This window comes from Musa acuminata, chromosome BXJ1-5 (assembly GCF_036884655.1).
Source record: "Musa acuminata AAA Group cultivar baxijiao chromosome BXJ1-5, Cavendish_Baxijiao_AAA, whole genome shotgun sequence".
In the NCBI taxonomy this organism is placed as follows: domain Eukaryota; kingdom Viridiplantae; phylum Streptophyta; class Magnoliopsida; order Zingiberales; family Musaceae; genus Musa; species Musa acuminata.
The window spans coordinates 3,392,954-3,405,609 of NC_088331.1; the positions used below are offsets into that span (position 1 = coordinate 3,392,954).

A 12,656-nucleotide genomic window follows, 5' to 3' on the forward strand; every position below is an offset into this window, starting at 1 on the left:
AAATTTCTTTAGAAATTTTTTTTCCTTTAACATGCATCGAACAATATTAAGGATAGTCCTATTTTTTCTTTTTGAGACATCATTTTATTGAGGTGTGTATGGCATAGTGAATTGACGTAGATTTCTATTATTTCTATAAAAAATTTTAAATTCATTTGATATATATTCACCACCCCTATCCGTTCTTAAATATTTAATCTTATAACCACTTTCTCCTTTAATCAAATCTTTAAATTCTTTTAATTTGATTAAAACTTCTTTCTTTTTTTTTAACATGTAAACCTAAGTTTTGTCACTATGATCATCAGTAAACATGAGAAAGTACTTGCTTCCTCCAAGTGATACTAGACTGATGGGGCCACAAACATCTGAGTGCACTAGATCAAGTCGATGACATGCTTTTTTTGTTCTTCTGATTTTGAAAGGCTTTCTTTTCTGCTTACCTATGATACATACTTCATCTAATTTTGATGGGTCATCAATTCTTGGCATTCCTATCACCATATATACTTTTTTAGAAGTTTCAAAGCCTCAAAATTTAAGTGAGCATATCTAAAATGTCATAATGTAGAATTATCCTCAATATCAGTTTTAAAATAATTTGACTGATCAGAAATATATAAATGCAGAGAAAATATTCTGTTCTTTGCCATTTTCACATGTAAGATTAATTTTTTATTATCATCACAAATAGAAAGAATTATATCTTTTATTTCAATATCATAATCTTTTTCAGGTAATTGCTCCAAGCTTGTAATATTATTTTTCATATCAGAAACATAATAACCATCTAAAATGCATAATTCTTTGTTATTATTAATTCTAATTTTTTTTTTACCTTTGTCTCTTTTTGGTCTTTGAGACAAATCACTAAATGTAATGTTCTTGAAATAAATTATATCTATTTCTGAAAATAGCTCTTTGATGCCACACATGTGATTTGAGGCTCTTATATCTAGATACCATATCATAAATTGATCCTTTTTCAAATTATCATAAGTCATTAGCAAAACTTAATTTTTATTTTTATTTTCTCAATAAAATTTACCTTATCATCTTGATTATTATGATTATAATAATATTCATAGGAGTAACGTCCATACCTTTTGCAAATATAGCATTGTATTTCAGACCTTTTAGAATTTATGTCATGTCCTTAACCATAACTTCGACCTCTTTGGTTAAAATTTTCTTCAACACCTTCATTGTTTGGAAATTCTTGATTGGTTTGATTTCTGCCTCCTTTTCTTCTTTGTCCACGTTCTCTTCTTTTTTTAGAATTTAATTCATCTTTATCTTCAAGAGTAAGCTTGGTTTGTAGTACTTGCTCTATAGTTTTATCTTTTCTTCTTTTTGTAATCCTTTGTTCATGAACTTGAAGAGATCTAGATATCTCAGCAATAAAATCCATAGTTTTATCTTTTCCTCTTTTTAAATGGTAACAACAATAAAATCAAATTTTGGATCTAGATATCTCTGTATTTTTTCTATTACTCTTTGATTATTTATTTATTCATCATTTTGTCTCCTTTGATGAATAATAAAAATAAATTTTAAGAAGTAATAAGAAATAGTTTTGGAAGTACTTTATTGTAATTTTTCAAACTTGACTCGTAAAACTTGTAGACGAAATTTCTTTACCTTATCAATTCCACTGAATGCTTTTTGAAGCATTTCCCAAGCTTCTTTTGAAATATTTGCTGAAGCGATGATCTCGAACATTATATCATCAAGCCCTTGGTAGATCATGAACAAGATATTTTTCTCCTTCTTCCTTCTATCTTTGAGTTGTTTTCTTGCTTCTGCATTCATTGCCCCTTCTTTTGCTGGTTTAACAAATTCATCTTCTACAAACTTCCATACATCTTGGAAGCCTAAAAGAACCTTCATTTGGATACACCATATGTCATAATTTTTTTTTTTTTCAATATGGGGATATGAAGTTGGATGGTATTTGGGGAAGGGTCATAGCTTAACCTATGCTTTGATACCAAATGTTAAACTTGATAAGAAGATAGAGTTATCATACAAAGAAAGAGTAAGATAAGACAAGATATACTATATTTCACTCAAAATTCTTTATAATTTCAAAATTATTTCGATGTATAGAGTTCTCAAATATACATTACATTAATTGAAAATGAATCATTCTCTATCTCTTTCAAGAAATTTTTTTAAGAACCAATAGTCAATTTAACTTCTCGTTCCATAGATATTTTTTAATAAAATTAATCTCACTTGAACAACTTTGATTCCAATAAAAACAATACAGAATTGTGGACTTGTCATATTCTCAACCTGCTGTTCGAGTATGTATGCTTTTTTATGTTCATTAGTTCTCAAGATTGTCTAATAAAGTGGTACAGTTAAATGAGATTCATTAGTAGACCTAACCACAATCACAGTTCTGAACCGGGCAATGGTTCGATGGTTCCGAATCTAATCAGAATCAAGCTTGTTTTGACTGTTTGATTCCGAGAACCAAAAAAATCAACCGAATGTTCGACTAATATGGTAGAAAGAAACCTTATTTAAAAGGAAAAAAGAACCATATATATATATATATATATATATATATATATATATATATATATATATATATATATATATATATATATGAAACCTGCATTATTTACTGACAAATAAGCAATCACCAATTTTTTGTAGTGATCCATGTGCTGCGAAACATAGAGATGCTAATGGAATGTTTCATGGACTATGCTATCTATTGTGTGGACGACACCAACCCACTGGGAAAACACGTTGCTTTCTTCTTCCTTTTAAGGATGCCTCCTACACAATTGTCACATATATCCAAGTCCAGAACGCGGAAAAAGAGGTAATAAATTCGTCGACGTCTGATGTCGCCACTCTCCTTCTCGAGTAGCAGCAACCTCGAATCCTTTTGACTAGATGTCGTAAATGAGCTTCTGGAACTTTTGCATGTGGTCCGGCTGCAAGGAGATGGCGACGGAGAGGCTGCCGTCCCCGGTGGGGCTCGGCAGCACGAAGGCCAGCCCCTCGTAGGCGATGCCGCCGGGCCCCATGAACACCGGCCGCCCCCACCCGAAGTCGGCGTCATGGATGGGCAGCCGTACCCAGCTGGTGAGCCCGATGTTGGGACACCGGAACGTGTGGGCGCCCCGCACCAGCGCCCCCAGGTCCGGCTGCATCTCCAGGTAGTCCAGCGCCGACCACAGGTACTCATTGTCCATCCTCGCCAGCGATTCCTGGATCCTCCCCGCTGCCAGGGCCGGCCCCCCGCCCGCCGCCGCCGCCGCCGCCACCTCACCCGCCAACGCCACTGGCGTCGCCGTGAATATCACGTTCCCGAAATAGCCCTCCGGGAGCTTCGGCCGCAGCCGCTGCCGGCCGTCCGTCGCGATGTACATTTTCGTCGGCTGGTCCGGCGGGAGGTCGCGGGCCAGGCACACGCAGCGCCACACGTGCGCCGCTAGGAGCGCGTACGTGCTGAAGGCGCCGCCCGGGGCCGCCTTGCTCTTCAGCAGGTTCAGCTGGGCTCGGGTGAGCTTGAAGATGTTGACGGCGGTAGCGGCGGCGCCCGCGGCCTTGACCGAGTTGATTGGCGGCGAGGTGGTCGCCGGGGGCGCGTTCTTCATGGGAGGAGCAGGTTGGTACTCGACGTGGGGGTAGGACGGGGTGGGCGGGTCGCGGGCGCGGAGGAGAGTGCGGTCAATGAAGGGCCGGACGGCGATGCCGACGCCACGGGCGACGTCAGACCAAGAGTTGATGAAGTGGAGGCCGGAAAAGCCGTCGGCCACGTGGTGCTGCATGCCCACGCCGAGCGACACGCCGCCGCACTTGAAGTAGGTCACCTGATTCCATTAACAACCCGATCAGGCGACGTTCCATGAACTCAATAGAACAGGTGGTCACCGACCAACAACGCAAAGCGAAAACAATTAATTATGCATTTAATTATATATCTTTCAAAACCTACATGATTTAGAGATTTTAATTCAAGAAAATTAGATCACTAAAGAGGGACCCCAATCCTAAAAGCCATACGTGATCCATGTGCGACGACCACCAAGCCTTTTTAATTATGCCTGTCTGACAACTGACGCTGCTGAGATGTCATCGACGAGGATGGACATCACGCCCCACATGGTTCGTATGTAAACCATGCCTCAAGCTGTCCAAGAATAACAAGGACGATTCTTTCTGAAAACAAAGTGATCACCACATGCCGAAGCAACAACATCTATTGTCCTTTGGAATCTTTTCATGCAAGCCTAAATATATAGTAATTCTATTGGCAGAAATATTACTCCAATTGCGAGTACTATGAGGCTTCTTGTGGTCATTGCTTGCTCATTTTTGAGATCCATGTCACTTTCGACACCAATGCTAACTTCACACATTCACTCACCAAATCCAGCCATACTGCCTACAAATTTTCTGAACCTTCTCTAGAGGAATTGGGTTTTCACTTGTCCTCTCAGTGTCAGATGTAACATGAACCATGTTTATTGGTATATTTATTGCCAAATTGAAGTTAAGCGTGTAAGGTAAAAAAAAAAAGGAATTTTGAGCTGCACGCATCAGATGAATAGATACAACAACTACCGGAGTGCGGTAAGGTTACCTGGAGGACCAGCAGCGGGAATGCGGAAATGTCGTCGGTGTAGTCCACTTTGGGGATGAGCTGTTTCAGTTCCATGGTGGGGGCGAAGTCGCCGAAGTCATCCACCGACGCGCCGGTGTCGGCCTCCACGAAGAGAACCCCCTGGCCGTTACAGTCGATCTCGATCCGGCCGTCCTCGTCCCGGCCCAGCCGCCCGGCCATGGGGTAGAAGAGCACCAGCGCCCGGGCCAGCGCGTCCCGCATCACCGCCGCGTCGAAGAAGTCCGCCGACCCGTCGGGGCGGTAGAAGTAGACGCTCGGCGTGTGGAACCGCGGCACCACCAGATCCAGGTTCGAGTTCCACAGCTGCCGCCGCGGCGTCGGCTCCGCCGGCTGCACCATCGTCGATCGCCGCACGTTGATCTCCACCATGGTTCCGCCGCCGCCCTCTCGACCTCACGAAGCCTCCTCCCGGTGCGACCAACGCACACCGCCCAACAAACCCTAGCAATCGACCGGATCGAGAAATCACAAGTGTCGTTCAGATCGCACCGCTAAAACATAAGGTAATCAATGCTCTCTTTCTCCATTTACATACCCGATATATCGTAGTGTTATCCGACAACAAAACCCGGAGAAACTTAGAAATCGGATATTTTCTCGAAAAATAACAAAATCTGATCGGAAAATGAATCAGCGACGAGAAAAATTACAAATAGATAGATCAGAATTCTCCCAATTCGGGGGGAGAAAAGGGCAACCGAGATACCTGGGAAGCAAAAGCAGGCACGGAGCCGAGAGAGACGCTTCCCTGGGTTGCCATAGCGATCCCAAGGGCCGCTATATACACACATTTTCTTCAATAGAAAAATAGAAAGTAAAAAGGTTAAATGAACGGGGTGGGTCGGGAGGTGGGTGGGACAGCGCCATTTTGGTCACCGGGGCCCACGCGACCCTTACGTGGTGCAAAGAGCGCAATCGTGGGTTGGTGAGATGGTCACCCGACGGTGCTCGATCGGCGGGACCCATCGCCGCGTTGTGGCGCGAGCAACGCGTACGCAAAGGATCATCAATCTCGGGTTCGGGTCGACCTCACCCGATGTGTTCGGGTCCAGATGGAGCCCCAGTCGAGTCTAATTGGCCATTGAAATATCCGTATACACGTGGTTGCCAACAATTGGGACACTTCAGTCAACGTGATCATGGTTGCCACGTAGCTTGCACAGTTCATTGATTTAGATGAATGATGTTGCTGTTCTATATATTACGAGAGAACATGGGGCATGACTTGCTTCTAGAAAAATGATGAAGCGCGGCCACGAGCTTCCAGATATTAGGTGACTCGAACTTTTTTTTGGCTTTTATTAAGAATGGTGGTGAACAAGTCCAACTCAAAGACATTTCTAGTGGTTGTCACGTAAGTGTCTTGGCACGCCATCTGCTTTCGCCCCTCTTTGACCTTATCACTTCGTATTAAGAGTGGAACAACCGTAGATGCTCCTTACAATGGCCTATTTATCCTTGCACTTTCACAAGACAGATGTACAGGACATGGCAACGAAAGAAGCTGTGCCTGCTCTGCACTCTCCTCATGAACACTCGTTGTCAGCATGATGACCATCATAGAGAACAATTTCGAGTTAGGTCAACAAAGTCAACGTTGTTGGGTGTACAGCTCATGCTTGAAAGGATGGCATCCATCTATTGAAAGATCACGTGATCGGTCAATGCACGCAAGCCGAGTCAATCGGAGGAAACCGAAATGATACAAGCTGGTCATCTAATTTCTGCACGCGCGAGTTCATAAAATCTTGGTGGTAGGCGAGATAGCGAAAGAGATCGTAGCGTTGAGGAAGAGTGGTGAGAAACAATCAGTAAATTCAAAGCACAAAAAAACATGAGTTACAGAATTTTCTTGAATTTATATGTATTCATTCGTCTGTAGGAAAACTCGATAAATAATTTAATTTCACTGGATGTCCAAAGTAGTGAAGTTTTCCTTTAAATAGTTATCTGGGACTTTAGATACGCGATGGATAGATAATACATGGTTGGAAGCACTCTTTTAAGAGAAGAAGAAGAAGAAGAAGAAGAAGAATATACTTTGATAGATTTCTAAAACAAAGATTATATATAAGCCAATACCTCAATAATATTTACACAAGAATTTATTTTTGTCTCCTGATGCAATAGAATTTTATAATTGATGACTTTGATTTTTTATTGCAAAGATTTTGGATTGAATAATCTTCAACACTTAGCAAATAAAAGATTAATATTTTTATTATTTATTTATAGAATTTAAATGTAAAACAACCTGAAATGTTGGGAATTGGATAAGGTAGTATGTGATATTATATAATAGAAAATACAAGAGACAATCTATTACAACTTTTATTCATCATCATCGGTAATGCCACATCTTATTCTGGTTTACATTATTGGGAAAGTGATCACCACGACGTTATGAAGCACTAGTATCGTCTGCTGAGTCTCACACATTGCCGTTCACAGTTCGGCCTCCATCAACAGCGATGACTTGGCCAGTGACGTAGGAGGAAGCGGGGAGGCAAAGGAAAGCCGCCACCGCCGCCACCTCCTCCGGCTCTCCCACCCGCCCGAGTGGGACGCGGCCGCTCTCCTTTGCCACGAACTCCTCGTCCTCAAGCAACTGCAAACGACATCGGAACCATGAAGAAGAAAAGCGGTCTAACGAAAATGATGAAGCGTGGAAACTGTTTGAGCTACAGCAAGCTACGGTCGTCAGTGATCACCTTCTCAATTCCAGACGTCCTGATGCAGCCGGGGGCGACGCAGTTTGCTCGGATGCCGTCCTTTGCCCACTCACAGGCCAAGCTCCTCGAAAGCTGGTTCATGGCTCCTTACGGTGGAAAAGAAGACACAAGCAGCAGTGATGTAGCCGATTAATAGCTTGCTTGAGGAAGGAAGTGGATCTACGTGCTCGGCGTGTACCTTTGGTTGCTGAATAGAGGCAGATTCCGTCGAAGCCGACCAACCCTACCACCGAGGAGATGAAGACAATGCTGCTGCCACTTCCCGAGGCCTTGAGCAGAGGGTGGGCGAGCTGGCTCAGGTGGAAGGCAGACTCCAGGTTGGTGCTCATGACGAATTTGTAGTCCTCCGGAGTCTGCTCCGTGGCCGGTTTCCAGATCGCTGATCCGGCGTTGTTAACCTGCATGCAGACAACACAGACTTCGTTGTTCATCCTCCTCCTCGGGCAAATAACAGAGCAAGAAGACTGCAAATCTATTAGATGACGTCTTGATGGGTTCCTTTCTTGGTGGATTTCTATGGATTTCGACTAGGCACAACTCGGCGATCGACTCACCAGAATGTTGAGCTTTCCGTTGAAGATGGACTTGACTCTCTCCACCAGCTTCTCTCTCTCGGTCGGAGATGAGACGTCACAGACAGAGCCTGTGACCTTGAGATGCATGGCTCCCCATCGCTGCAGGCACTTCTCCAGCTCTGCCTCCTTCCGAGCGCAGGTATGCACCGCTGCTCCAAACCTTGCTAATTCTTCGACTATGGCATGCCTGAGAGCTCATGCAGCAACACAAACTCACTTCTTTGTGGCCAGAATCAAAAGCAAAGGTGATAAGAAACTCTTAACACAGATGATGGTGGTGGCGGAGACTATAGGGAGGCAACAACAGGGACAATACCCGATTCCTCTGGTGCCTGCAGTGACTAAAGCTGCTGCTCCCTTGAGAGACCATCTCTCTCTGTCCTCTTCCATCGTTTTGTCCTCTGCTGCAACCCGAAACACCTCACGTTCCCACCACCTGTGAATCAAAAAGGGGATCCCGTAGGAAACTTGGCACGCAGTCTTGAATGTGGATCTTATCTTCCATATGACGTGTGTGATTACGTCATAAATTATCGACCTGCTCTTCTCTTTACACTTTGCAGATCATCTCAAGATAAGTGTGAAGCAATCGACAACCAAATTTGAGATATATATATATTACTTCTAGAATCAAACATGGAACTGTTTGATTGCAGGAGAGGGAAACAAATAAAGTTGATCGATAATAGAAGTTGTGATGGCTGATGAAGATGTAGAGATAAGTTGACAAACTTGAAAGCCACTTCCCACGTATACATAAATCTTAGTCTCCGTGCTGAAGGCGTAGATATAGATAGATAGATAGATATAGCAGTATAGCAGCATCTGTCGAGAGTCATGCGTTCCCGTTCACAGTTCGACCTCCAGCGACGACGATGACTTGGCCATTGATGTAGAGAGAAGCCGGGAGGCAAAGGAAAGCCACCACAGCCGCCACCTCCGCCGCCTCTCCCACACGACCAAGAAGAGCCCGATTGCTCTCCGCCGCCAAAATCTCCTTGTCTTCCAGTAACTGTAACAGAGATACAAAACATTGCTTACATGTTCGAGTGAGAAGATGTTGAAATGGAGATGAGGAAGAAGCTGAGCTACGTGGTGATTGATTGGAGTCCTGATGAAGCCTGGGGAGACACAGTTCGTTCGATTCCCTTCCTTCGCCCATTCACATGCAAGGCTTCGGGTAAGCTGATCCATCGCTCCTGAACACTAGAAAACAAGACGTGATCGCCTGCATCTTCTACATTGAAGAGCTTAGCGGACAAGGGAGAGTTTGACATATGTCTTTCGATGCTGAATAGGCTGATACATTGCGTATGCCGACGATGGCGGCCACGGAGGAGATGAAGACGATGCTGCCTCTTCCTGATGCCTCGAGGAGAGGGTGAGCAAGCTGGCTCAAATGGAAAGCCGAGTCCAAGTTGGTGCTCATGACATGTCGGTAGTCCTCAAGGGTGTGATCTGTGGCTGCCTTCCAAATTGCTATTCCCGCATTGTTGACCTGCAAGGTGAACACATTGCATTGATCCTCTGAATGGTTAGCTGCAAGAAGTCCCATGGATTTATTGTAACATATGGATCTTTGTTAATAGATCTTGTAAACATATGGATGAAAGGAAGAATGGGTCTTAGTTTTCCGTATGCCATTTCAAGTTGCATCACCGGTCACATTTGGCGCGCACTTAGAATCCTGGTATATCTATCTACATGGATTATTATATATAGCTGGGTGTTGAAATATCAATATAGGCTTTATATTAAGTTCAAAAAAATGGTTGAAAGATCAGAAACTTTTAGTAATAAAAAGTCCAATTAATTGCAAATATCGACTGTTAGAGCAAGTTGAAATTTCATTAGGTATCGTGGCACTCCTCAGCTCTCCGATCAACACTTAAAAGCAAAAGTCCGAGAACCATCTACTCCATACGGTCGCTAGTGGTCATGTCGCTTGCTCCAGCTTCTAGGAATGGGCTCACACGAATCATTCCTGACTGATATATTAGCAAAAGGCATGCTTCCGTATTAATGACTAACGACATGGTTCGGTTTCACCAGCTTTCCCTTCCCGACGGTCGATGAAGGGACCACTCCCTGCCTAACCCAAAGTGACAAGAAAGTCAACCTAAAAGCGTCCCCCCAATAGTTTGCTCCAAGCACCAGAGGATACACGCCAACAAACTGCTCATTAATGCCTCCGTCATACAAGGGAGCCTTGGTGAACAAATGTCCATATCACTCAGTGCTCAGGTATAAAAACTAAGCCCTAGACCAAGCTAAGGTAGGCGGGCAAGAGCTCCTCGCTCTCTCACTTATATTGCTAACATTTCTTTCTGTCTCTCTGACTTAAGCATCGGAGGGGTCGAGCCGGGATGTCCTCAGCGTAGATTTGTTATGCAAGACCCCCGACACCATCCGAAGACGTAACCAAGAGGTAGCTCAACAATAAAGATGACCCAGCTCTCTAACCCGACTCCACCATACAACGGTTAGATCGCTCCCAATGAACTACCACCCCTAGTAGGCTCTTCACATTAGCTCATCATGCCAGCTCCTTGAGTTAGCATGGAGGAGTCATTAGGAAAAACCTGCACCTTCAACGGTCGACACCAATTGATGATTTCCATGTGTTAATATGACTAATTTTATTATTAGTATTTCCATGTGTTAAGCAAGTATGATGAAGCATCATTTATATCTAGTGGTAATATTAATACAAATTAATTTTTTTATGAAAATTCTGAAAGAAATAATATTATTTCCATTGGAAGTATGAAATTATTTTATTTTCTTAGGTAAAAAGTTTGGATAGTCAGTCTAATTATTTGTTTAAAGTATATATTGGATCTTTTTTAAAACGACTTACTTCCTTGAGATTTATTTAATTATTACCTAAATAAATCTTCGATCGATCGAGTAGTTTATCAGCTCGGTTGACTCAAGTATATGCAGCTTCCCGTGGAAGATGGAGGCCACTCGCTCCATCAGCTTCTCTCTCTCAGCCGGCAAAGAGACATCACAGGCGGAGCCCGTGACGTTGAGCTTCATGCCTTCCCATTTCTTCAGGCACGTCTCCAGCTCCGCCTCGTTCCGAGCGCACGTGTGCACTGCTGCTCCGAACCTTGCGAGCTCTTCGACGATGGCGTGCCTCCAGGGATCAAGCTCATCAACATGTACAGCAACTCAGTCTGTTTCTTCCTTTTTCTGATGGTGATGATGATACCCGATTCCTTTGGTGGTGACCAAAGCTGTCGTTCCGAGAAGCGACCATCTGCCATCCACCACTTTGTTATCCCTTCGACTCGGTGGATGGCTCGTTCAGGATCCAATTGTCCATAGTCAATCGACGCCCGGATGAGTTCCAGCACGAATTCCAGAAGTCACGGGGCGAGATGGGCGAAGGCAACTCGGGTGGATCCCCCTTTACTCAAGAAATACAAGACCAGCCTGTACCACTCAACTTCAGGTTGTTGGTATTGGAAACGTACGATGGCTGCTCCGACCCTGCGGAACATGTCGCTGCGTTCCGAGCTCAGATGGCCCTCTATGACACCTCCGATACTATGATGTGTCAGGCATTCCCGACTACCTTAAGAGGACCGGCACGAGCATGGTTCAACCGACTGCGCCCTTTCTCGGTCTCATCCTTTGATCAGCTCGCAAGGGAGTTCAAGCAAAACTTCCTGGCCAATGTGTGGCCCAAGCCTTCCATCGCCACCTTGCTTGCATTATCCTAACGCGAAGACGAATCGCTCTCCCAATTCATGGCATACTTTGCAGCTGAAATCCGGGGATTCCCAAACGCTCACCCTTCTTTGATCATGCAGGCGTTTCTGATGGGCTTGAGACCCTTGAGGTTCTTCTGGTCGCTGATTGAGAAGCCGCTCGTGACAAGAGGCCTCTCGCTAGAAGCCGCTCGTGACAAGAGGCCTCTCGCTAGAAGCCGCTCATGATGAGAGATCTCCCGCCAGAAACTGCTCGTGACAGGAAACTTCCCGCCATAACCTGCATCGCTTAGCTTGGCATGCCACGTGGCACGATGGCACATGTGTACGCCCTGATGCGCCACCCAATGCCTCGCCAGTCCCAAACCTGAGCCTGAGATCAGTCACTCGACCAATATGTCCAGTCTTTGCCCGAGTCACACAGCTCGGTCCCTCGACTTGCGACTTGCCAGTCCCAAACCTGAGCCCGAGATCAGTCACTTGGCCAACAAGTCCAGTCTTTGCCCGAGTCGCGCAGCTCGGTCCCTCGACTTGCGACTCGCCAGTCATAAACCTGAGTCCGAGACCAGTCACTCGGCTAATAGGTCCAGTCTTTGTCTAAGTTTCGCAACTCGGTTCCCCGACTTGCGGCTCGCCAGTCCTAAACTTGAGCCTGAGACTAGTCACTCGGCCAATAGGTCCAGTCTTTGCCCAAGTCCCGTAGCTCGATCCCCTCGACTTACAACTTGCCAGTCATAAACCTGAGCCCGAGACTAGTCACTCGACCAACAGGTCCAATCTTTGCTCGAGTCTCATAGCTCGGTCCCCTGACCAACGACTCACTAGTACCATCCTGCTTGGGCCCAGCCACCCGGCCAGCAATTCTAACCCACGTATGGTCGACCCTCGTACAGTAATATAAAAACCCCTTATTGACAACTGGCTAGGGAGAGGAAAAACAAAGAACCAAGCACTAGCTTACTCATTGAGGGGCCAAAGT

The 12,656-nt window shown here is 44.8% G+C and overlaps 2 protein-coding genes and 1 long non-coding RNA gene across 4 annotated transcripts; 1 reads left to right on the forward strand and 2 right to left on the reverse strand.

The window, feature by feature from the left end:
- Window positions 1-2,643: 2,643 nt before the first annotated feature.
- LOC135586408 (hydroxycinnamoyltransferase-like) lies at window positions 2,644-5,464 on the reverse strand. 2 transcript variants are annotated; one of them, XM_065181718.1, is made up of 3 exons: window positions 5,358-5,464; window positions 4,610-5,092; window positions 2,644-3,836 (listed from the first exon to the last, which is right to left on the reverse strand). In XM_065181718.1, exons 2-3 carry the CDS (start codon window positions 5,018-5,020, stop codon window positions 2,910-2,912), a joined length of 1,338 nt encoding a protein of 445 aa, XP_065037790.1. In that variant the 5' UTR covers window positions 5,021-5,092; window positions 5,358-5,464; the 3' UTR covers window positions 2,644-2,909. The 2 variants fall into 2 exon arrangements, with proteins under 2 accessions (XP_065037790.1, XP_065037792.1); XM_065181720.1 differs by lacking the exon at window positions 5,358-5,464 and adding an exon at window positions 5,187-5,327.
- Window positions 5,465-6,920: 1,456 nt separating this feature from the next.
- LOC135673043 (noroxomaritidine/norcraugsodine reductase-like) lies at window positions 6,921-8,432 on the reverse strand. The gene is made up of 5 exons (XM_065181723.1): window positions 8,275-8,432; window positions 7,938-8,145; window positions 7,562-7,781; window positions 7,363-7,469; window positions 6,921-7,259 (listed from the first exon to the last, which is right to left on the reverse strand). Exons 1-5 carry the CDS (start codon window positions 8,346-8,348, stop codon window positions 7,083-7,085), a joined length of 786 nt encoding a protein of 261 aa, XP_065037795.1. The 5' UTR covers window positions 8,349-8,432; the 3' UTR covers window positions 6,921-7,082.
- A 567-nt stretch (window positions 8,433-8,999) lies between these two features.
- On the forward strand, window positions 9,000-9,458 carry LOC135673044 (uncharacterized). The gene is made up of 2 exons (XR_010513215.1): window positions 9,000-9,138; window positions 9,257-9,458. It is a non-coding gene; the product is annotated as an uncharacterized LOC135673044 (long non-coding RNA).
- Window positions 9,459-12,656: the final 3,198 nt, after the last annotated feature.